At 49.2% G+C, this 26,051-nt stretch overlaps 1 protein-coding gene across 14 annotated transcripts in view; it reads right to left on the bottom strand.

Moving 5' to 3' along the window:
• Nucleotides 1-26,051, bottom strand: part of LOC144610619 (adhesion G protein-coupled receptor L1-like) — a 455,971-nt gene that overhangs the window by 299,002 nt on the left and 130,918 nt on the right. For 13 of the 14 annotated variants that reach the window (XM_078429454.1, XM_078429459.1, XM_078429460.1 and 10 more), the window contains one exon: nt 22,839-22,993. In XM_078429454.1, coding sequence (XP_078285580.1) covers nt 22,839-22,956 — 118 coding nt within the window. In that variant the 5' untranslated portion in view covers nt 22,957-22,993. Of the gene's footprint in view, nt 1-22,838; nt 22,994-23,247; nt 23,632-26,051 lie in introns of those variants that run through there. The other variant, XM_078429457.1, reaches the window with a different exon arrangement.

Raw genomic sequence — 26,051 nt, 5'->3', positions numbered from 1 at the left:
CGCTGGAGTTTAGAAGAATGAAGGGGGACCTCATTGAAACGTACAGAATAGTGAAAGGCCTGGATAGAGTGGATGTGGAGAGGATGTTTCCACTAGTGGGAGAGTCTAGGACCAGAGGGCACAGCCTCAGAATTAAAGGACGTTCTTTTACGAAGGAGATGAGGAGGAATTTCTTTAGTCAGAGGGTGGTGAATCTGTGGAATTCTTTGCCACTGAAGGCTGTGGAGGCCGTCAGTGGATATTTTTAAGGCAGAGATAGGTAGATTGTTGATTAGTGAGGGTGTCAGGGGTTATGGGGAGAAGGCAGGAGAATGGGGTTACGAGGGAGAGATCGATCAGCCATGATTTAATGGCGGAATAGACTTGATGGGCCGAATGGCCTAATTTCTTTTTAGATTTTAGATGTAGAGATACAGCGCGGAAACAGGCCATTCGGCCCACCGAGTCCGTGCCACCCAGCGATCCCCTCACATTAACACTATCCTACACACACTAGGGACAATTTTTACATTTACCCAGTCTATTAACCTACATACCTGTACGTCTTTGGAGTGAATTCTGCCCCTATCACTTATGATCTTCTGAATTAAACTAAACTAAACTAATCTCCCTTCCTCCTCCTGCACCCCCCCCCACTCTCCCCTCCCCACCCCCACCCCTCCCCATCAGGCCACCCCTCCCTGGCTTCTCTCTGTCATTTACATCACATCTCATGGCAGACACATCCCAAGCAAACCTCCACAGCACATTGGTGTGAAGTGTCAGCTCTGTTGCTCTGCTCAGCTAATGCTGCCTTGGAGATGAAGAGAATTCATTAACCTTTACTGCTGTCTCTCCGTCCTCCGCTATTAACGGGGCCCTGAGTCCTTTGGATCAGGTGCCTTTGAAGGTGGCAGCATAATTAGAGGCCACCGTGTCGCTCATCATAGGTTAACCCACTCATTCCTGGGATCGTTCTTGTAAACCTCCTCTGGACCCTCTCCAGAGCCAGCACGTCCTTCCTCAGATATGGTGCTCACAATATTCCAAATGCGTCCTGACCAGAGCTTTATAGAGCCCCAGCATTACATCCCTGTGTTTTGTATTCTAGCCCTCTAACGTGGATGCACATACAACTGACTGCATTGTGCATGCATATGGTATGATTTCCTTGGGTTGTCTGCCAAGCAAAGCATTTCACTGTACAAAGTGAAGTCAAATAATTCAAAGCATTTCATTTTACCATTTCACTGCTCCATGTGACAATTCAGTAACTATTGAATTATTATACTGATCAATAGGGTCTGTTCATAATGTGGTTTGTGATGGTATTGATCAATGGGGTCTGCAGACATAATAGAGTCTGTATATAATGTGACACAGAAGGCTGGAGTAACTTAGTGGGTCAGGCAGCAACTCTGGAGAACATGCACTGGTGACGTTTTGGGTCGGGACCCTTCTCAATGGAACCGAAACGTCACCTATCCACGTTCTTCAGAGAGGCTGCCTGACCCGCTTTTGTGTCAACCAGCCACTGCAGTTCCTTGTTTCTGTACATAATGAGGTTTGTAATGGTAGTGATCAATAGGGTGTGTACATAATGAGGTTTCTAATGGTGCAAATCAATTATGCAATTGCAATGGTGCAAATCAGGGCGGCACGGTGGCGCAGCGATAGAGCCTTACAGCGAATGCAGCGCCGGAGACTCAGGTTCGATCCCGACTACGGGCGCCGTCTGTACGGAGTTTGTACGTTCTCCCCGTGACCTGCGTGGGTTTTCTCCGAGATCTTCGGTTTCCTCCCACACTCCAAAGACGTGCAGGTTTGTAGGTGAATTGGCCGGGTAAAATGTAAAAATTGTCCCTAGTGTGTGTAGGATAGTGTTAGAGTGCGGGGATCGCTGGTCGGCGCGGACTCGGTGGGCCGAAGGGCCTGTTTCCGTGCTGTATCTCTAAATCTAAAAAAAATCTAAATAGAGGGTCTCGACCCGAAACATCACCCATTCCTTCTCTCCAGAGATAGACACAAAACGCTGGAGTAACGAGATCGATCAGCCATGATAGAATGGCAGAGTAGACTTGATGGGCCGAATGGCCTAATTTTGCTCCTATCACATGATTTTATGATCTTATGATTATATGTATATTGCAGCCACAGTAGACAGTGGGAATGGGCACCATTGATCTGTATAATTACAGGTGTGCAGTTGGGTACAGTCACTGTTTCTCGTCCTTCTTACTGACTGACAAAGTGTTATTGGTTTAGAGATACAGCGTGGAAACAGGCCCTTCGGCCCACCAAATCCGCCCAACGGTCCCCGTACACCAACACACTAGGGACAATTAACATCCATGCCAAGCCAATTAACCTACGAACCTGTACGCCTTTGGAGTGTGGAAGGAAACCGAAGATCTCGGAGAAAACCCACGTAGGTCACGGGGAGAACGTACAAACAAGCACCCATAGTCAGGAGCGAACCCGGTTCCCTTGAGCTGTAAGACAGCAACTCTACCGCTGTGCCACCATGTTACGTTGAGATTGAAGTTATAAAGCTCTGAGTTAGCATCGGAAGACCTGGGTCCAATCACCACTAACATGGGAAACACTTTTTCTGCACTTTTCTAGCCCGTCCAATCCCTTAAGAATTTTATATGTTTCTATAAGATCCCCTCTCATCCTTCTAAATCCCAGTGAATATTATTAGCCCAGTCGATCCATTCTAGACGTACAGGTTTGTAGGTTAATTGGCTTGGTGTAAGTGTAAATTGTACCTAGTGTGTGTTAATGTGCGGGGAATGCTGGTCGGTGTGGACTCGGTGGGCCGAAGGGCCTGTTTCCGCGCTGTATCTCTAAACTAAACTGCAGGCCACGCAATGAGATTTGTTGGGTTGGGAAATAATTGGTTGTGGGTGTGTGGACAGAGGGTGGTTATAAATAGCATCAGATCAGAGTAGGCAGCTCCCACTAGTGCCATGGGTCAGAACTCCAGCTGAGGGGTCACAGCTCGATGAGTGAACTGACGTGGGCACTGAATGTGGAACGGTCCTGTGACTGACAGCGAGATATCAATGCAAAGACAGTGCAGCACAATGGCGCAGCGGTAGAGTTGCTGCCTTACAGCGCCAGAGACCCCGGTTCGATCCCATCCCTGGGTGACGTTTGTGGTGGAGCCCCTTTTTGAGACTGAGAGTAAGGATAAAGTGGTAGGAGAAATATAGACAGTATTTGTGGTGGTGCAGTGCCTTACAGCGCCAGAGACCCGGGTTCCATCCCGACTACGGGCGCTGTCTGTACGGAGTTTGTACCTTCTCCCCGTGACCTGCGTGGCTTTTCTCCGAGATCCCGTAGGGATTTGTAGGAAGGAACAAGGGTGGGACAGTTCGTTCCTGCACATGGCCGCTGCAGGCTCGGTGTCTGAAGGACCTGTTTCCGTGCCGCGTGGCATAGCGCTGTGACCGGATCGAGCGGCACGGGGACTGTGCGGGAATGTGGTGCGGGAGAACCTCTCTCAGATATGGTTCCCTCTCACTCCTCATTGTCAGTGACAACAGGGGTCGGGCCAAAGGTGTGCTCGAGTATTCAGGTGTGATTAGCATCCTCAGGTTTTCATTATGTAGGACCTAATGGGGATCAGATGACAGGCTGGGCAGGAATGGCAGCTCAAAAACAAATGATGGATGGAGTACAGCGGCGGCACTCCACAAAGCCATGAATCACGGAGAAGTGTGCTTCTTCTGTACAGCAGCAGCAGCAGCACTAATGGCAGCTCTACCCACCGTCAGAGGGTGCTGGTACGTTGCAGAGTGAAGGCAGCGTTTAACTCCTTCCTCACCTTCCAGCTCCGCAACTGTCAGAGAGTTGTGGATCTGTGGGATTCTCTGCCTCAGAAGGCAGTGGAGGCCAATTCTCTGAATGCATTCAAGAGAGAGCTGGATAGAGCTCTTAAGGATAGCGGAGTCAGGGGGTATGGGGAGAAGGCAGGAACGGGGTACTGATTGAGAATGATCAGCCATGATCACATTGAATGGCGGTGCTGGCTCGAAGGGCCGAATGGCCTCCTCCTGCACCTATTGTCTATTGTCTATAACTCTGTCCTGCCTAGGGGTTACCAACTTCCCCACTCCCAAATATGGGACAACGGGTGACGTCACCCACGTCACCTCACCCAGCCAGCGGCCACGTGCTCCCGGACCGCGCGGCCGCCATTGTTGGAGCGGGAGCACGTGACCGCTGGCTAGGTGAGGTCACGTGGGGCGCGGGGCGGTGACGTCACCCCTTGTCCCGTATTTCGGAGTGAGGAAGTTGGCAACCCTACTAACACGGGACAAGGGCAGTCCCGTACGGGACAAACCAACTTAGCCCAAAATACGGGAGGTCCCGGCTAATACGGGACAGTTGGCAACCCTAATCCTGCATGGTGGTGCAGTGGTAGAGTTGCTGCTCCATTTCCATTTACAAGACTGTAAGTACAGGGGTAGGATTAGCCTCACTGGGAGTAATCTTGAGGTAGAGGGTCATAGAAACATAGAAACATAGAAAATAGGTGCAGGAGGAGGCCATTCAGCCCTTCGAGCCTGCACCACCATTCAATATGATCATGGCTGATCATCCAACTCAGTATCCTGTACCTGCCTTCTCTCCATACCCCCTGATCCCTTTAGCCACAAGGGCCACATCTTAAATATAGCCAATGAACTGGCCTCAACTACCTTCTGTGGCAGAGAATTCCACAGATTCACCACTCTCTGTGTGAAAAAAAACTTTCTCATCTCGGTCCTAAAAGACTTCCCCCTTATCTTTAAACTGTGATCCCTTGTTCTGGACTTCCCCAACATCGGGAATAATCTTCCTGCATCTAGCCTGTCCAACCCCTTAAGAATTTTGTAAGTTTCTATAAGATCCTCCCTCAATCTTCTAAATTCCAGCGAGTACAAGCCGAGTCTATCCAGTCTTTCTTCATATGAAAGTCCTGCCATCCTAGGAATCAATCTGGTGAACCTTCTCTGTACTCCCTCTATGGCAAGAATGTCTTTCCTCAGATTAGGAGACCAAAACTGTACGCAATACTCCAGGTGCGGTCTCACCAATGCCCTGTACAACTGCAGCAGAACCTCCCTGCTCCTATACTCAAATCCCCTCGCTATGAATGCCAACATACCATTTGCTTTCTTCACTGCCTGCTGCACCTGCATGCCTACTTTCAATGACTGGTGTACCACGACACCCAGGTCTCGTTGCATCTCCACTTTCCCATAATCGGCCACCAGTGGTTCAAGACCCACACCAGCCTTGAATCTTGACAGTGATCTTGATCTGCACGGTGGCGCAGCGGTAGAGTTGCTGCCTCACAGCGCCAGAGACCCGGGTTCCATCCCGACTAAGGGTGCTGTCAGTGCGGAGTTTGTACGTTCTCCCCATGACCTCCTAAATCTTCGGTTTCCTCCCACGCTCCAAAGACGTACCGACCGGTTTGTAGGTTAATTGACTTGGGTATAAATGTAAATTGTCACTAGTGTGTGTGGGACAGTGTTAATGTGTGGGTGATCGCTGGTCGGCACGGACTCGGTGGGCTGAAGGGCCTGTTTACGCGTCGTATCTCTAAACTAAACTGCAAAGGGGGAAATGTATTTCCATTTACAGACTGCACGAACACAAAGGTAGGATTAGTCTCACAGCACCAGGGAGCCTGGTTCAATCCCAACCTCAGGAGCTGAGCTCGGGTGTTGTCTGTAGGTGGAGTTTGTAGGTGACGTTTGTACTCTCTCCATGTGATCATGTAGGCTCTCTCAGGGTGCTCCGGTTTCCACCCACATCTGCAGGTTTGGAGGTTAATTAGCTTCTGTAAATTGGCCCCAGTGTGGAAGGTTGATTGCTAGTCGGCATGAACTCGGTGGGCTGAAGGGCCTGTTTCCACACTCTACCTTAAACTAAAAATAGAAGGTATCACAAAATGCTGGAGTAACTCAGCAGGTCAGGCAGCATCTCAGGAGAGAAGGAATGGGTGACGTTTCGGGTCGAGACCCTTCTTCAGACTGGACCTGAAACGTCACCCATTCCTTCTCTCCTGAGATGCTGCCTGACCCGCTGAGTTACTCCAGCATTTTGTGAATACCTTCGATTTGTAAACTAAAAATAAATCAAACAAAGACACAAAGTGCTGGTGTAATTCAGCGGGTTGGGCAGCATCTCTAGGAAGAAAAGAAATAGGTGACGTTTCGGGTCGAGACCCTTCTTCAGATTCCACCATTTAAAGACTGGACTATTAATTTGTTGATTTTTTGCTTATTATATATTATGTTTAGAGTCTAGCTTGGAGACAGGACGGAACCAGGCCCTTCGGCCCAAGTAATCCATGCTGACCATTGATCACCTGGAGAGTGCAAAACTAAGTGGAAATGGGAGAAATATAATATTTCTTGATTAGTACGGGTGTCAGGGGTTAGGGGGAGAAGGCAGGAGAATGGGGATAGGAGGGAGAGATAGATCAGCCATGAATGAATGGTGGAGTAGACTCGATGGGCCGAATGGCTTAATTCTGCTCCGATCATTTACGGACTTATGAAACAAAGAAATGCAGATGCTGATTTACAAATAGGAAGACACAAAATGCTGAAGTAACTCAGCGGGTCAGGCAGCATCCATGGAGAACTTGGAGAGGCGATGTTTCAGGTCTGGACCTTTCTTCAGAAGGAGATAGGCAGCACTTTAGAAAGGAGATGGGGAGGAATTTCTTTAGTCAGAGGGTGGTGAATCTGTGGAATTCTTTGCCACAGACGGCTGTGGAGGCCAAGTCAATGGATATATTTAAGGCAGAGATTGATAGATTCTTGATTAGTACGGGTGTCAGGGGTTATGGGGAGAAGGCAGGAGAATGGGGTTGAGAGGGAAAGATAGATAGAAACATAGAAAATAGGTGCAGGATTAGGCCATTCAGCCCTTCGAGCCAGCACCATCATTCAATATGATCATGGCTGAACATCCAAATTCAGTACCCCCTTCCTGCTTTCTCCCCATATCCCTTGATTCCGTTATCCCTAAGCGTTATATCTAACATCTGATCTAAGATCAGCCATGATGGGAGGGCGGAGAAGACTTGATGGGCCGAATGGCCTAATTCTGATCCTAGAACTTGTGAACTTGTGGCACCAGCTGCAGGATGTGGTTGAAGGGCTCTGGGGAAGGAAAAGGGACTGGGGTGATGGAGTCTTGACATTCATGTGCATGTGTGGCTAATGCACATGCATACACGTATGTGTGTGCGTGTGCGTGTCTGTGCATGCATGTGAATGTGTATCTCTAGTCAGAGTATGCATGCATGTTTAGAGATACAGTATGGAAACAGGCCCTTCAGCCCACCGAGTCTACGCCGACCGAGAGAGCTAGATAGAGCTCTTACGGATAGCGGAGTTAGGGGGTATGGGGAGAAGGCTATTGAGGGCGTGCAGCGTAGGTTTACTAGGTTAATTCCCGGAATGGCGGGACTTTCATATGTTGAAAGACTGGAGCGACTAGGCTTGTATACACTGGAATTTAGAAGGATGAGAGGAGATCTTAACGAAACGTATAAGATTATTAAGGGGTTGGACACGTTAGAGGCAGGAAACATGTTCCCAATGTTGGGGGAGTCCAGAACAAGGGGCCACAGTTTAAGAATAAGGGGTAGGCCATTTAGAACTGAGATGAGGAAAAACTTTTTCAGTCAGAGAGTTGTGAATCTGTGGAATTCTCTGCCTCAGAAGGCAGTGGAGACCAATTCTTTGAATGCATTCAAGAGAGAGCTAGATAGAGCTCTTAAGGATAGCGGAGTCAGGGGGTATGGGGAGAAGGCAGGAACGGGGTACTGATTGAGAATGATCAGCCATGATCAGCTTCACAGCTGCAGAAACCCTCATTCACGCCTTCATCACCTCCCGTCTGGACTACTGCAACAGCCTCCTCTATGGCGCACCCTCAAAAATCATCAGTAAACTTCAATACATTCAAAACTCCGCTGCCCGTCTACTCACCCACTCCCCGATCAGTGACCATATCACCCCCGTCCTTTACAAACTCCACTGGCTCCCCATCCCCCAGAGAATCCAATACAAAATCCTCCTCATGACCTACAAAGCCCTCCATAACCTGGCCCCATCCTACCTGACTGACCTCCTCCACAGGCACACTCCCACCTGCACCCTCCGCTCTGCTGCTGCCAATCTCCTGTCCGCCCCCATCCGGACCAAACTCAGATCCTGGGGGGACAGGGCTTTCTCCATCGCTGCTCCCACCCTATGGAACTCACTACCCCAAACCGTCAGAGACTCCTCCTCACTCACCACATTCAAAACATCACTGAAGTCTCACCTGTTCAGCACTGCCTTCAACCACTGAAGGTCACCCCACCTTCTGTCTCCTTTACATATAACATATATAACATATAACAACTACAGCATGGAAACAGGCCTGTCCGGCCCTACCAGTCCACGCCGACCATTCTCCCTGACCTAGTCTCATCTACCTGCACTCAGACCATAACCCTCCAATCCCCTCCTATTTATTCACTTCTCTATGTTCTAGAAATCCCTGTAAAGCGTCTTTGAGTGTTTGAAAAGCGCTATATAAATGTAATGCATTATTATGATCACATTGAATGGCGATGCGTACAGGCTCGAAGGGCCGAATGGCCTCCTCCTGCACCTATTGTCTATTGACCATCGATCACCCATTCACACTTGTTCTATATTGCCCTAATTTCGCATCCAGTCCCGACACACCAGGGGCATTTTTGAATCGGAGAACCCTCCATTTTAAGCAGCAGCTCCAGAGTCGACAAGGGGCCCTGTCTTCACACTTACTCCTGTTCCTCTCAGCAGGCATCAAGTGATATTATTCTGCACATCTAAATGGCAGATTCTCTCTCGGTTTTTTTTCTTAATACTTTCCACAACACAGATTAAATTAGCTCCGATTCACAGAAAACGTTGCCTGGAGCCTTTAGCATCCACTGGCCAATTAAGCAATTGAAACGGTGTGAATTTCACCAGCGCATTGAACGCTGTGACTGGGGGACACGGAATGCCCTGCCTTCTCATCTCCGGGAGGGAGTCTAGCTGCCCTTGGCTCCTTCCTCCCCCCCGCCAGTCCCATCAGCCAAGCCTCTTGTCATTGCTAAACACTTTAACTCCCCTTCCCATTCCCACACTGATCTCCCGGTTGCCAAGCACTTTAACTCCCCCTCCCATTCCCACACTGACCTTTGGAGGAACACCACCTCATATTTCGCTTGGGCAGCTTACACCACAGCGGTATGAACATTGACGTCTCTTACATTCAGTAACGCTTGCTTTCCCTCTCTCTCCCATCCCAGTTCTCCGAACAGTCTGACTGTCTCCGACCGACCGCAATTTTTCTCTGTATGCTTTGTTGCTACCTTCTCACAGCTAACAATGATCCATTCTACATTTTCCTTGTCTTGTGTTCACACCTTGCACTTCCTTATCTCTGTATCTCCCGCCCCCCTGACATCAGTCTGAAGAAGGGTCTCGACCCCAAACGTCACCCATTCCTTCTATCCAGATAGACACAAAATGCTGGAGTAACTCAGCGGGTCAGGCAGCATTTCTGGAGAGAAGGAATGGGTGACGTTTCGGGTCGAGACCCTTCTTCAGATTGATGTCAGGGGAGTGGGAGGTACAGGGAAAAGGAAGTGCATAGACAAGGAAGTGTAAGGTGTGAAATCAGGACAAAGTGAATGGAGATCAAGGAAAATGTAGAATGGATCCCTAACCAGTCCGAAGAAGGGTTTCAATCCGAAACTGAGGTGAGAGGAAACTTTTTCGCCCAGAGTTGTGAATTTGTGGAATTCTCTGCCACAGAGGACAGTGGAGGCCAATTCACTGGATGAATTTAAAAGAGTTAGATACAGCTCTAGGGGCTAGCAGAATCAAGGGATACGGGGAGAAGGCAGGCACGGGTGACTGATTGTGGATGATCAGCCATGATCACAATAAATGGCGGTGCTGGCTCGAATGGTCTCCTCCTGCACCTATTTTCTGTGTTTCTATGTTTATGTCACCCATTCCTTCTCTCCGGAGATGTTGCCTGTCCCGTTGAGTTACTCCAGCACTTTGTGTCTATCTTTGGCAGGAATCGTGTGGGTCGGCAGTGGAGCACGGGGCAGTGTGAACAGGCACAAGGATCAGTTCATGTCACGCGCCCTGGGAGCCCAATCACTTAGCAAATGCTTGATGTCGTTATTGTTCAGGGAGACATCTGCTCCAAATATCCAACAGCAAACGAGCAGCTCGCTCTGTCTGGCCTCTCCAATGCACAGTGAAAACCTCCATCACTTCTCCAAGCCGTTTAAAATCATGGATCGCACAACATTTATTTTGGCCACATCTCTGGAGAGAAGGAATGGATGAAGATTCTTGCTATTGAGGCCGTGCAGCGTAGGTTTACTAGGTTAATTCCCGGAATGGCGGGACTATCATATGTTGAAAGACTGGAGCGACTAGGCTTGTATACACTGGAATTTAGAAGGATGAGAGGAGATCTTATCGAAACGTATAAGATTATTAAGGGGTTGGACACTTTAGAGGCAGGAAACATGTTCCCAATATTGTCTATTGTCTATTGTCTAGTGTCTAGTGTGCGGGGATCGCTGGTCGGCGCGGACCCGGTGGGCCGAAGGGCCTGTTTCCACGCTGTCTCTAAACTAAACTAAATTCTCACACGCACAGCTCCTGCAGAGCTTCTGATAACAGTGGCAGCATTTGGTAGATCAGTGGGGGCAGGGGGTGAGGGGGGGGGGGGGGGGGTGGGTGAAGGGGGTGGGTGAGGGTGAGTGGGTGAGGGGGGTGTCACACCTCAGAGCAAACCCCTCACCGAGCAACGTTTGTAAACAGCTGGGGCCCCCAGTCAGCGAGTTCAGTACCCGCCTGCGGTGAAATGTGAAATGTGATCGACAGTCCCGGCCATCTGCTCTGCAAACAAACACAATCTCTCATCAGCTCACACACTCAGTCTCACACACACATCCGCGCGCACACACACACACACACACACACACACACACACACTCACACACACACACACACACACACACACACGCACACACACACACACACACATTCAGTCTCACACACACACACACATTCAGTCTCACATACACACACCACTCACACACACACACACACGCACACACACACACACACATTGAAGCTCACACACACATACGCACAGATACACACACACACAAACACACACATATTCGCGTACACACATACACACACATACACACACACACTCACTCATCAAACACAGACACACACACATTCAGTCTCACACATATATACGCACACACACAAACAGTCTCACACACCCTGACACAAACACACACACACACACACAGGCACACCACTCAGTCTCACACACACATCCTGACACAAACACACACACACACAGTCTCACACACCCTGACACAAACACACACACACCCCCTGACACAAACACACACACAATATGCACAGAGACACCACTCAGAAACACAATCACACACACACACGCACACACACACACCCTGACACAAACACACGCACGCCACTCAGACACACAATCTAACACACACTTGCACCCTGACACAGACACACACAGACACACACTGATACATACACACTGATGCACACAGAGACACACACTGACACGCTCACACATGTAGTCACATACACCCATACTCAGGGCAGGCTGGTTTCTCTCCCCACCAACACTGCGTGACTGGGAGAGGGCGAAGAGCGGTCAGATCCCAGCATGAGCTCTGCACGTCTGCGTTTGCAGGATGGGGCCATTGTTACGGTAACGCGGGACCTATTCACACAGTCCCAGCGGCGGCTCTGGATGCAGAGTGCTGAAGGGCGACACACACACAAGGTGACGGGGGTCTACACAGTGTAGGAGAGGCATTGCTATTCCGGGCAAGCTGATGGAACTCGTTCCACGGCTGAGGTGGGCTGTGTGGCCTGTGCCAGAGATAGACACGAAATGCTGGAGTAACTCAGCAGGACAGGCAGCATCTCTGGAGAGAAGCAATGGGTGACGTTTCAGGTCGAGACCCCTCGTCAGACTTATTTTTGAGTCTGAAGAAGGGTCTCGACCTGAAACGTCACCCATTCCTTCTCTCCAGAGATGCTGCCTGTCCCGCTGAGTTACTCCAGCTTTTTGTGTCTGTCTTTGGTGTAAACCAGCATCTGCATTCAAGAGAGAGCTGGATAGAGCTCTTAAGGATAGCGGAGTCAGGGGGTATGGGGAGAAGGCAGGAACGGGGTACTGATTGAGAATGATCAGCCATGATCACATTGAATGGCGGTGCTGGCTCGATGGGCCGAATGGCCTCCTCCTGCACCTATTGTCTATTGTCTATTGCATTCCTTCGTACAGGTTAGGAGAGAGGTGAGTTTAGTTGAGTTTAGTTCATCGTTACGTGTACTGAGGTACAGTGAGAAGCTTTTGTTTCGTGCTGTTGCCTGAGAGGGGAAATGGGAGTAAAACGTCCACATTGTTGATGAGATTGCTGCAATTGCACGTTCTCATCCCAGACAGGAGAGGTGATGGGATCATTGCTCTCACTCTTTGTGGTCATGTGTGAGCATGTCAGGGATGATTAGAGAGGGGCAGAGTCCGCTCCCTCTGAGCCGGGCGTGGGTTCGTGCGGTGAGGTTGATGGGCCGCTAACGCACAGACGTGGCCGTCTGGTGAAACCTCAGAGAGGATCGCCGAGGGCAAACTACTACTAATGACCCCGCACAGCTCACCCAGCCACCTGGCCGCACGGTGGCGCAGCGGTAGAGTTGTTGCCTTACAGCGCTTACAGCGCCAGAGACCTAGGTTCGATACCGACTATGGGTGCCGTCTGTACGGGGTTTGTACGTTCTCCCCGTGACCTGCGTGGGTTTTCTCCGGGTGCTCCGGTTTCCTCCCACACTCCAAAGACGTGCAGGTTTGTAGGTTATTTGGCTCGGGCTTGTGTACTTGGTATAAGTGTAAATTGTCCCTAGTGTATTTAGGCTTCTGGGGCTCACTAGTTAGTGTGGACACGGCGGGCCAAAGGGTCCGTTTCCGCGCTGTATCTCTAAACTAAACTAAAACTAAGCAAAACTGGTGAAATGCATCGTTCTCAGGTTCCATAGACAATTGACAATAGGTGCAGGAGGAGGCCATTCGGCCCTTCGAGCCAGCACCGCCATTCAATGTAATCATGGCTGATCATTCTCAATCAGTACCCCGTTCCTGCCTTCTCCCCATACCCCCTGACTCCGCTATCCTTAAGAGCTCGATCTAGCTCTCTCTTGAATGCATTCAGAGAATTGGCCTCCACTGCCCTCTGAGGCAGAAGATTCCACAGATTCACAACTCTCTGACTGAAAACGTTTTTCCTCATCTCCGTTCTAAATGGCCTACCCCTTATTCTTAAACTGTGGCCCCTTGTTCTGGACTCTCCCCGACATGAGGGTGGTATTAGTGATTATGTTCGTTGACAAACAACATAGAGACTTGAGCTTCTAATCCCACCATGGCAGCCGTGCCAGTGCCTAACAAAAGAGGACTGGTCATTGGTAAAGGCGATGGTGCAGCGGTAGAGTTGCTGCCTCACAGCGCCAGGGACCCAGGTTCGATTCTGACCTCGGGTGCTGTCCTTGTGGAGTTTGCACGTTCTCCCTGTGACCACGTGGGTTCCTCCGGGTGCTCCGGTTTCCTCCCACATCCCAAAGACATGTGGGTTTGTAAATTGATTCATCATCATCATCATATATATACAGCCGGAAACAGGCCTTTTCGGCCCTCCAAGTCCGTGCCGCCCAGTGATCCCCGCACATTAACACTATCCTACACCCACTAGGGACAATTTTTACATTTACCCAGCCAATTAACCTACATACCTGTACGTCTTTGGAGTGTGGGAGGAAACCGAAGATCTCGGAGAAAACCCACGCAGGTCACGGGGAGAACGTACAAACTCCTTACAGTGCAGCACCCGTAGTCAGGATCGAACCTGAGTCTCCGGCGCTGCATTCGCTGTAAAGCAGCAACTCTACCGTAATTTTGTAAATTGGCCTTAGTGTGGGCCGAAGGGCCTGTTTCCACACTACATCTCTGGAGTGGAAAGTTTAAATTGCCCCTAGTGCGTAGGGAGTGGATAAGAAAGTGGGATAACATAGAACTAGCGTGAACAGGTGATCAATGGTCAACGTGGACTCGGTGGGCCGAAGGGCCTGTTTCCACATTGATGTCTAAATTGCCCCTGGTGTTTAGGGAGTGAGAATGAAAGTGGGATAACATAGAACTAGCGTGAACAGGTGATCGCTGGTCGGCATGGACTCGGTGGGCCGAAGGGCCTGTTTCCACGCTGCATCTTTCAACTAACTTCAATCAAGGCCACAAAACTGTGGGAATGTTATTGACAAGCCAGATGTCTTTCCAAATGGCCAAGCAAAGGCGAGGTTGATCCAAGGGTAAATAGGAGATGGCACCTACACTTCTCCATTCATCAAAATGAATGAACTAATAAAATAGAGCTAATTCCACTGACGGTTGGCTTGGACAGAGCCAGTGTACGAGACCAGGCTTTTTCAGGAGGGAAGCCAGCAAGCACATCTGCATGTCGAGGGTGGTGAATCTCTCATCCAGAAATGGCTGTGGCCTTGGCAAAATATTCCTCAGAAATTGATATTTTTTTCCACATGAATGAGGAAAAGTGGAAATTATGATTAGGTCACAGATTGCAGTGGTGAATCTGTGGAATTCATTGCCAGAGAAGGCTGTGGAGGCCAAGCCAATGGATATTTTTAAGGCAGACATTGATAGATTATTGTGTGGGAAGGAACTGCAGATGCTGGTTTAGAACGAAGATAGACACAAAAAGCTGGAGTGCCTCAGCGGGACAGGGAGAGAAGGAATGGGTGACGTTTTGGGATTCCTGATTAGTACGGGTGTCAGAGGCTACGGGGAGAAGGCAGGAGAATGGGGTTAGGAGGGAGAGATAGATCAGCCATGATTGAATGGCAGAGTAGACTTGATGGGCCGAATGGCCTCATTCTGCTCCTATCACTTATGAACTTGAATGCTTTAGTTTATCCGTTATGAAAACATTAGGGGTGAAGTAAAGAGATGATGAGGTTGGAGAGCAGAGAGCTAGAATATGAGGGTTTGGAGGTTGATTGGCTTCTGTGAATTGTCACCTGGTGTCGGGAGTGGATGAGAAAGTGGGATAGAAACATAGAAACATCTAGCCTGTCCAACCCCTTAAGAATTTTGTAAGTTTCTATAAGATCCCCCTCAATCTTCTAAATTCCAGCGAGTACAAGCCGAGTCTATCCAGTCTTTCTTCATATGAAAGTCCTGCCATCCCAGGGATCAATCTGGTGAACCTTCTCTGTACTCCCTCTATGGCAAGAATGTCTTTCCTCAGATTAGGAGACCAAAACTGTACGCAATACTCCAGGTGCGGTCTCACCAATGCCCTGTACAACTGCAGCAGAACCTCCCTGCTCCTATACTCAAATCCCCTCGCTATGAATGCCAACATACCATTCGCTTTCTTCACTGCCTGCTGCACCTGCATGCCTACTTTCAATGACTGGTGTACCACGACACCCAGGTCTCGTTGCATCTCCCCTTCTCCTAATCGGCCACCATTCAGGTAATAGTCTGACCATTCAGGTTAGTGCTCTGCCTGCCGGTGAAACGCACGCTGGCGATATTCCATGCTCCCCACTCCCTGATCCCTGTCCTGTCTCCTCCCACTCTCCCTTTACTTGTACTCGCTGGAATTTAGAAGACTGAGGGGGGATCTTATAAAAACTTACAAAATTCTTAAGGGGTTGGACAGACTAGATGCAGGAAGATTGTTCCCGATGTTGGGGAAGTCCAGAACCAGGGGTCACAGTTTAAGGATAAGGGGGAAGTCTTTTAGGACCGAGATGAGAAAGTTTTTTTTCACACAGAGAGTGGTGAATCTGTGGAATTCTCTGCCACAGAAGGTAGTTGAGGCCAGTTAATTGGCTATATTTAAGAGGGGGTTAGATGTGGCCCTTGTGGCTAAAGGGATCAGGGGGTATGGAGAGAAGGCAGGTACAGGATACTGAGTTGGATGATCAGCCATGATCATATTGAATGGCGGTGCGTACAGGCTCGAAGGGCCGAATGGCCTACTCCTGCATCTATGTTTCTATGTTTCTATGTTTCTCTGTTTCTATGTTTCTATGTTTCTATGTTTCTATGTTTCTATGTTTCTATGTCTATGTAACAGAGTGCCGGTATCTCTCACCGTGACAGCATCTTAATTGCAAGGAGGGTGACCACTATTAGGGAGCCCGCTACCACCACGCACTGACTTTATACACTTCACCTCCAATTTCCATCCTGCCCTTAAATATACCTGGACTATCTCTGACATCTCCCTCCCGTTTCTGGACCTCACCATCTCCATCACAGGAGAAAAACTAGTGACGGACATTTACTACAAGCCCACCGACTCGCACAGCTATCTGGACTACACTTCTTCCCACCCGGTCCCCTGCAAAAAGTCTATCCCCTACTCCCAATTCCTCCGTCTACGCCGCATCTGCGCCCGGGATGAGGTGTTTCAGACTAGGGCTTCCGAGATGTCCTCGTTTTTCAGAAAACGGGGCTTCCCCTCCTCCATTATAGATGAGGCTCTCACTAGGGTCTCTTCTACATCCCGCAGCTCCGCTCTTGCTCCCCATCCCCCCACTCGCAACAAGGACAGGATCCCCCTCGTTCTCACCTTCCACCCCACCAGCCAGCGGATCCAACATATCATCCACCAACATTTCCGTCACCTACAACAGGACCCCACCACTGGCCATACATTCCGCAGAGACCGTTCCCTCCGCAACTCCCTGGTCCACTCGTCCCTTCCTACCCAAACCACCCTAACCCCGGGCACTTTCCCTTGCAACCGCACGAGATGCAACACCTGTCCCTTTACCTCCCCCCTCAACTCCATCAAAGGACCCAAACATTCTTTCCAGGTGAGACAGAGGTTCACCTGCACCTCCTCCAACCTCATCTTTTGCATCCGCTGCTCTAGATGTCAACTCATCTATATCGGCGAAACCAAGCGCAGGCTCGGCGATCGCTTCGCTGAACACCTGCGCTCGGTCCGCATTAACGCAACTGATCTCCCGGTGGCCCAGCACTTTCACTCCCCCTACCATTCCCAGTCTGATATCTCTGTCATGGGTCTCCTCCAGTGCCATAGTGAGGCCCGCCGGAAATTGGAGGAGCAGCACCTCATATTTCGCCTGGGCAGTTTGCAGCCCAGTGGTATGAACGTCGACTTCTCCAACTTCAGATAGCTCCTCTGTCCCTCCCTTCCCCTCCTCCTTCCCAGATCTCCCTCTATCTTCCTGTCTCCACCTATATCCTTCCTTTGTCCCACCCCCGACATCAGTCTGAAGAAGGGTCTCGACCCGAAACGTCACCCATTCCTTCTCTCCCGAGATGCTGCCTGACCTGCTGAGTTACTCCAGCATTTTGTGAATAAATCGATTTGTACCAGCATCTGCAGTTATTTTCTTATACCACCATGGAGCTTCAGACCACTGAATGCTCCAGTCCTGCGGAGAGCTGGAGCCACACTGGAAGACCGCGGCCCTGTCTGATCATTTATGTTTCTGCCAGTTACGCTTGCCGCACTATTCCTTCGGCTCAATTAGCTGCTGTAATTGGCAGCAGAAGCACATTTAAACTCAGTCATTTGGAAGAGCCTCACCACAGGACTGAAGGCATTGAAAAAGAGGAACGGAACAGGTGTAAAGAATTGGGGCCAGCCTGCCTCCACCACACTCTGTCCACTAGAAATCTCAATGCTCCGAATATGTTTCCTGCACCTCATTAAACATCAGCGAGAGTTAGTCTTAGGAGGAGGGGGAGTTCAACGAGATCTGGGTGTCCTAGTGCATCAGTCAATGAAGGGAAGCATGCAGGTACAGCAGGCAGTGAAGAAAGCCAATGGAATGTTGGCTTTCATAACAAGAGGGGTTGAGTATAGGAGCAAAGAGGTCCTTCTACTGTTGTACCGGGCCCTGGTGAGACCGCACCTGGAGTACTGTGTGCAGTTTTGGTCTCCAAATTTGAGGAAGGATATTCTTGCTATGGAGGGCGTGCAGCGTAGGTTCACTAGGTTAATTCCCGGAATGGCGGTACTGTCGTATGTTAAAAGGCTGGAGCGATTGGGCTTGTATACACTGGAATTTAGAAGGATGAGGGGGGATCTTATTGAAACATATAAGATAATTAGGGGATTGGACACATTAGAGGCAGGAAACATGTTCCCAATGTTGGGGGAATCCAGAACAAGGGGCCACAGTTTAAGAATAAGGGGTAGGCCATTTAGAACAGAGATGAGGAAGAACTTTTTCAGTCAGAGAGTGGTGAAGGTGTGGAATTCTCTGCCTCAGAAGGCAGGGGAGGCCAGTTCGTTGGATGCTTTCCAGAGAGAGCTGGATAGAGCTCTTAAGGATAGCGGAGTGAGGGGGTATGGGGAGAAGGCAGGAACGGGGTACTGATTGAGAGTGATCAGCCATGATCTCATTGAATGGCGGTGCTGTCTCGAAGGGCTGAATGGCCTCCTCCTGCACCTATTGTCTATTGTAAACATCAGTGAGAGTTAGTCAAACCCGAATCATCTGGTCGGGCAGCATCTCTGGAGAAAAGGGAATGGGCGAGCTTCCGGGTCGAGGCCCTTCTTCAGACTGAGAGAGTCAGAGGGAGAGGGTGACAAAGGATAAGGAAGGGTAAGGTGTGAAAACGAGAGATCAAAGGGGCCGAAGTTTAAGGAAAATGTAGAATTGATCATTGTTAGCTCCGGGAAGGCGACAACGAGGCATATCAAGATAAGCTTTAATCAGGACAGTCAGACTGGTGGGAGAACTGGAATGGGGAGGGATGGAGAGAGAGAGGGAAAGGAAGGGTTACTTGAAGTTAGAGAAGACAATATTCATACCGCTGGGGTGTGAGCTGCCCGAGCGAAATATGAGGTGCTGTTCCCTCTCCCCAGACTCTCTGTCTGAAGAAGGGTCTCAACCCGAAACATCACCCATTCCTTCCCTCCAATAGACAATAGGTGCAGGAGGAGGCCATTCGGCCCTTCGAGCCAGCACCGCCATTCAATGTGATCATGGCTGATCATTCTCAATCAGTACCCCGTTCCTGCCTTCTCCCCATACCCCCTGACTCCTCTATCCTTAAGAGCTCTATCTAGCTCTCTCTTGAATGCATTCAGAGAATTGGCCTCCACTGCCCTCTGAGGCAGAGAATTCCACAGATTCACAACTCTCTGACTGAAAAAGTTTTTCCTCATCTCCGTTCTAAATGGCCTACCCCTTATTCTTAAACTGTGGCCCCTTGTTCTGGACTCCCCCAACATTGGGAACATGTTTCCTGCCTCTAACGTGTCCAACCCCTCAATAATCTTATATGTTTCGATAAGATCTCCTCTCATCCTCCAGAGATGCTGCCCGTCCCGCCCGCTGAGTCACTCCAGCATCTTTGGTGTAAACCAGCATCTGCAATTCCTTCCTACATGTGCACACCGCACACAGCATTGAACTGAGGTCTCTGATGCTGTAAGACCCTTCTTAGTCGACCCAAAACATCACCTATTCCTTTATCCCCAGAGCTGCTGTCTGACACGTTGAATTACTCCAGCTTTTTGTGTCTATCTTCCATATATCTAACCCATGCCATTCTTTGTGTGTGGGAAAGAACTGCAGATGCTGGTTTAGATCGAAGGTGGACACAAGATGCTGGAGTAACTCAGCAGGACAGGCAGCATCTCTGGAGAGAAGGAATGAGTGACGTTTCAGGTCGAGACCTCTCTTCATGAAGTATGAAGAAGGGACCCGCCCCGAAACGTCACCCATTCCTTCTCTCCAGAGATGCTGGCTGTCCCGCTGAGTTACTCCAGCACTTTGTGTCTACTTTCCCTCGAGGTATTTGGTGAGAGTTTGTGAAGAGAGAAAGTTGTTATCAAATAGGAAAGATGTTGTCAAGCTGGAAAGGGTACAGATAAGAATTACGAGGTTGTTGCCAGGGCTAGAGGGTTTGAGCTGTTGGGAGAGGTTGAGTAGACTGGGAGCGCAGGAGGATGAGGGGTGATCTTATTGAGGCGTATAAAATCATGAGAGGAATAGATTGGGTAGATGCACAGAATCTCTTGCCCAAAGTAGGTGAATCGAGGACCAGAGGACAAAGGTTTAAGGTGATCCTACACAAATCATCTGGTGATCTGTGTAGGAAGGAACTGCAGATGCTGGTTTACATCGAATATATAGACGCAAAGTGCTGGAGTAACTCAGTGGGTCAGGGGATTTCCTCTAGAGGTGCTGCCTGACCCGATGAGTTACTCCAGCACTTTTTGTCCATCTTTGGTATGGACCAGCATCTGAAGCTCTTGGCTTCTACATGATGCCAAGACCATCATTCATTGACCAGCACATAACCCATACCCCCCATGTCCACATGCCTATCCAAAAGTCTTTTAAATGCACTGGGAGTCAGGGGGTATGGGGAGAGGGCAGGAACGGGGTACTGATTGTGAATGATCAGCCATGATCACATTGAATGGCAGTGCTGGCTCGAAGGGCCGAATGGCCTCCTCCTGCACCTATTGTCCATTGTCTAGTGTTTCCTATGTCCCAGATGGAACAATGAAATGCTCACTTGCAACAGCACAACAGAATATGTAAACATTGTACACTGTAAAACAATATAATAAATTAGAAACAAAAGTTCAGTGTGTGTGCATACACACATATGTACACATAAAAAACAAATAAACAATGATAACAACAATAGTCTAAGTAGTTCGGAGCTTATTTGAGGTTGTAGTGTTTAACAGCCTGATGGCTGTGGGGAAGCAGCTGTTCCTGAACCTGGACGTTACAGTTTTCAAGCTCCTGTACCTTCTTTCTGACGGCAGGGGTGAAATGAGAGAGTGGCCATGTTAAAGTTTGATTCTACAAGACAGACAACAAACGGCACGTTGGCGCAGCGGTAGAGTTGCTGCCTTACAGCGAATGCAGCGCCGGAGACTCAGGTTCGATCCTGACTACGGGCGCCGTCTGTACGGAGTTTGTACGTTCTCCCCGTGACCTGCGTGGGTTTTCTCCGAAATCTTCGGTTTCCTCCCACACTCCAAAGACGTACAGGTATGTAGGTTAATTGGCTGGGTAAATGTTTAAAAAAATTGTCCCTAGTGTGTGTAGGATAGTGTTAGTGTGCGGGGATCGCTGGGCAGCGCGGACTCGGTGGGCCGAAGGGCCTGTTTCCGTGCTGTATCCCTGGCAGTGCATTCTCGTCATCGGTGTGAGGTGTCGGTGATTGGCTTCTGAAGAAGGGTCTTCTTGAAACGTCCGGAACGTCACCCATTCCTTCTCTCCAGAGATGCTGCCCGTCCCACTGAGTTACCCCAGCTTTTTGTGCTCCATCCTGTTGCTATGTGGCAGCTTATCACCCCACACCGATGACTATTGAGATGCTCCATGCAAAATAGTCACGTTTTAAACTATGAAACCCAGTCAATCGCCAGCCGATCTCAGTATGAAGCGTAACTTATGAGATGTTGTTGTTTAGTTATCGTCGCCTGAACCGAGGTACAGTGAAAAGCTTTTGTTGTGTGCTAACCAGTCGTCGGAAAGACAACACACGATTACATGACATATGATAAGGGAATAACGTTTAGTGCAAGGTAAAGCCAGCAAAGTCCCATCAATGAGTCTGTGGAATTCTCTGCCACAGAAGGTAGTTGAGGCCAGTTCATTGGCCATATTTAAGAGGGAGTTAGATGTGGCCCTTGTGGCTAAAGGGATCAGGGGGTATGGAGAGAAGGCAGGTACGGGATACTGAGTTGGATGATCAGCCATGATCATATTGAATGGCGGTGCAGGCTCGAAGGGCCGAATGGCCCCCTCCTGCACCTATTTTCTATGTTTCTATGTTTCTTAGTTAGGTAGATAGTAGTTCAGTACTGCTTAAACTCAAGGCATTGCATGAGTAAAGAGAGTTCATGGAAGTGGCTACAGACTCCATCATTGATAGCCTTGCCCAACGCTGCCTGACATCTGATGTACACGGGTCAATTCATATTGACAGTCTCTGCCTTCGCCAACAGCTATATGTGAGAATTTGTTTCGTCCCCTCGGGTGGAGCTGTGATGTACAGGCAGAAAACAGCGAGGGCAAATCCCATCTCACGCACACTGCAAGCCACACAACAGCCTGGAGAGACACAAAATGCTGGAGTAACTCAGCGGGACAGGCAGCATCTCTGGATAATGTAATCCATTCCTTCTCTCCAGAGATGCTGCCTGTCCCGCTGAGTTACTCCAGCATTTCATGTCTAACTTTGGTGTACATCAGCACCTGCAGCTCCTTAATGATAGACACCAAATGCTGGAGTAACTCAGCGGAGATTTCGGGTCGGGACCCCTCTTCAGACACCTCGACTCGAAACGTCACCCATTCCTTCTCTCCAGAGATGCTGCCTGTCCCGCTGAGTTACTCCAGCATTTTGTGTCTATCTTCGGCGTAAACCAGCATCTGCAGTTCCTTCCAACACACAACAGTCTGCCAGCTGAGCACGAGCTTCCCTCTGCATCTCTGACCACACTGAACAGGAGCCACTTTGGAGCCTGGGCACAGTGTTGTGGCCGATGCCTGAGTGTACCGCTATCTCACAAGCAGCACACCCCTCCAACAGTCACAAGGGAAAAATGCCATGAAGTTGAGGAGGGAGTAACAAAGTACCGGGAGAAGTCAACAGCTCAGAAGCTCAGCACCCCATTGGAACCAGTGCCTTACCTTCTGCAGGGCTTGAGTTGAGGACCACAATCCAGCATAGCCATAGTGTCCACTGCAGGAAGCCCATTGTCTTGTGTCTGGACCTTGCGTCTCGTCCCGCCATAACCCGGTCAACCATTGGAAGCTTGCAGGTTTGGAAGAAGTGGTTTTCAAGCCTGAGTACAAAAAAAAAGTTGATAATATATAATATAATAATAATAATAATAATAATAATAATAATAATAATAGATTCCTTTATTTGTCCCACACCGGGGAAATTTGCAGTGTAACAGCAGCAAAGTGGATAGCAAGAGACATTCAGTATTAATAAAAATAAAGATAAGGATAATTGTCATAATTTACTGTTACTGTTGACTGTATTTTATCAGTATTAATAAAAATAAAGATAAGGATAATTGTCATCATTTACTGTTACTGTTGACATTCAGTACTAATTGTCTGTTGACTCGTCCGCTGGAAGCAGTGCTGGTTGCGCAGTCTCACAGCAGTGGGAAGGAAGGACCTCTGATATCTCTCCTTCACACACTTGGGCTTCTTGGTTCTTGGTTCTTGGTCCTCCAAAATATTCCAAATGGAATTTAAAACTGGAGGTGGCGGAGCGTGGACTTAAGCAAGAAGGGCTTCTTGGAGAAGAGCTGCCTTAAATGTAGTGGCGTCTGGTTGAACAACCACTCTGGGGTGAAGGAGTCTGTCACTGAAGGAGCTACTCAGTGCAGTGACGGTGTCCTGCATGGGGCGGGTGTCCTGCATGGGGTGACTTTAACCAAAGGTCACTCTTGTCTGTGCAGACCGGATTGTAGGTTGCTCTCAGAGATCTATCCGAACGCTGACAGAGATGTCTTTCAGTGGAGCTGAGGAGGCAGGCAGAGAAACGTGTCTTGAACAAAGAAGCAGCAAACAGCATTGCAACCATTATACCACTGCCAATCACCGCTCCCCGACACACCGTGTACACTGGTCAGACACAGTGAGTTTAGAATGAGCATGTTGCACTTACAACAGTCACAGGACAATGCAAAATGTACCCTCTGCTGCTATATATCTGACACAAGTTGAAGAAGGACAGATGAAAAACGAGCCAGTGTAAAGTCACGTTCAAAGCCCCCTCACCCTGAACATAGGATCCCCCCAGGGTTGCGTCCTTAGCCCCCTACTGTACTCCCTGTACACACATGACTGTGGGGCCAGGTTCAGCTCCAATTCCATCATCAAGTTTGCTGATGACACTGTGGTGGTGGGCCGGATCTCCAACAACGATGAGAAGGCCTACCCTACCGGGAGGAGGTGGCTGATCTGGCACTCTGGTGTCAGGACAACAGCCTCCTCTTGAATGTCACAAAAACGACGGAGCTGATTGTGGACTTCAGAAGGGCTCAACATCCAAGGACGTACACGCCACTGGAGATAAATGCGTCTACAGTGGATAGGGTGAGCTGCTATTGAGGGCGTGCAGCGTAGGTTTACTAGGTTAATTCCCGGAATGGCGGGACTGTCATATGTTGAAAGACTGGAGCGACTAGGCTTGTATACACTGGAATTTAGAAGGATGAGAGGAGATCTTATCGAAACGTATAAGATTATTAAGGGGTTGGACATGTTCGAGGCAGGAAACATGTTCCCAATGTTGGGGGAGTCCAGAACCAGGGGCCACAGTTTAAGAATAAGGGGTAGGCCATTTAGAATTGAGATGAGGAAAAACCTTTTTCAGTCAGAGAGTTGCGAATCTGTGGAATTCTCTGCCTCAGAAGGCAGTGGAGGCCAATTCTCTGAATGCATTCAAGAGAGAGCTGGATAGAGCTCTTAAGGATAGCGGAGTCAGTGGGTATGGGGAGAAGGCAGGAACGGGGTACTGATTGAGAATGATCAGCCATGATCACATTGAATGGCAGTGCTGGCTCGAAGGGCCAAATGGCCTCCTCCTGCACCTATTGTCTATTGTCTATTGTTCTCGTGCTGTACCGTTCTCTGTTCTATACGCACACTGCTCATGGGTTTTTATTGCTGCCATCCACTTTGTAACCAGGGCGCTCTGTGAAGATGGAGCTCCCCCATCTTGGCTGCACCCTTCAGCCAAAGTTCTGGATAGAGTCTTTACTTTAAGAGATGTAGCACGGACACAGGCCCTTCGGCCCACCAAGTCCGCACCGACCAACGATCCCCGCACACTAACACTATCCTACACACACTAGGGACAATTTACAATTATACCAAGCCAATTAACCTACAAACCTGGACGTCTTTGGAGTGTGGAAGGAAACCGAATACCTCGGTGAAAACCCACGCAGGTCACGGGGAGAACGTGCAAACCATCGTACAGACGGCGCCCGTAGTCAGGATCGAACCCGGGTCTCTGGCGCTGTGAGGCAGCAACTCTACCGCTGCGCCACCGTGATTCTCTGTTCTCCAGAGATGCTCCCTGACCCAATAGACATTAGAAAATAGGTGCAGGAGAAGGCCATTCGGCCCTTCGAGCCAGCACCGCCATTCAATGTGATCATGGCTGATCATTCTCAATCAGTACCCCGTTCCTGCCTTCTCCCCATACCCCCTGACTCCGCTATCCTTAAGAGCTCAATCTAGCTCTCTCTTGAATGTATTCAGAGAATTGGCCTCCACTGCCCTCTGAGGCAGAGAATTCCACAGATTCACAACTCTCTGACTGAAAAAGTTTTTCCTCATCTCAGTTCTAAATGGCCTACCCCTTATTCTTAAACTGTGGCTCCTGGTTCTGGACTCCCCCAACCCGCTGAGTTACTCCGGCACTTTGAGTCTTTGTGATGCATTGTGTGGGTTAGCTCTGGGGCGATGGATCTATAAGGCCTAGGACGTACCATGGTAAGCCATGTCAGATGACAACAAGGCTGCCAAGTAACATGAAGATAAACTTGACAATTACTGTCCATGTGGTGGAGAAGATGTCACAATTCTCCAGTGGGAATATAACGCTGGGTCTAAACTGTGGAAGTGAGCTAAAAGTCACAAGTAACAACTGAAATAAAAGTGTTGGGAGAAAAGACATTGCAAACATTACAGTTCAGTCTCGTTTATCGTCACGTGTACCGAGGTACAGTGAAAAGCCTTTGCCGCGCACTATCCAGTCAGCGGAAAGACAATACATCATTACAAACTAGCCAACCACAGTGTACAATTACATGATAAGGGAATAACGTATAGTACAAGACAAAGCCAGCAAAGCCCAATCAAAGATAGTCC

This window comes from Rhinoraja longicauda, chromosome 37 (genome assembly GCF_053455715.1).
Source record: "Rhinoraja longicauda isolate Sanriku21f chromosome 37, sRhiLon1.1, whole genome shotgun sequence".
Classification (NCBI taxonomy): domain Eukaryota; kingdom Metazoa; phylum Chordata; class Chondrichthyes; order Rajiformes; family Arhynchobatidae; genus Rhinoraja; species Rhinoraja longicauda.
The sequence above is the reverse complement of the archived record's forward strand: the minus strand, read 5'-3'. Positions and strand labels throughout refer to the sequence as shown.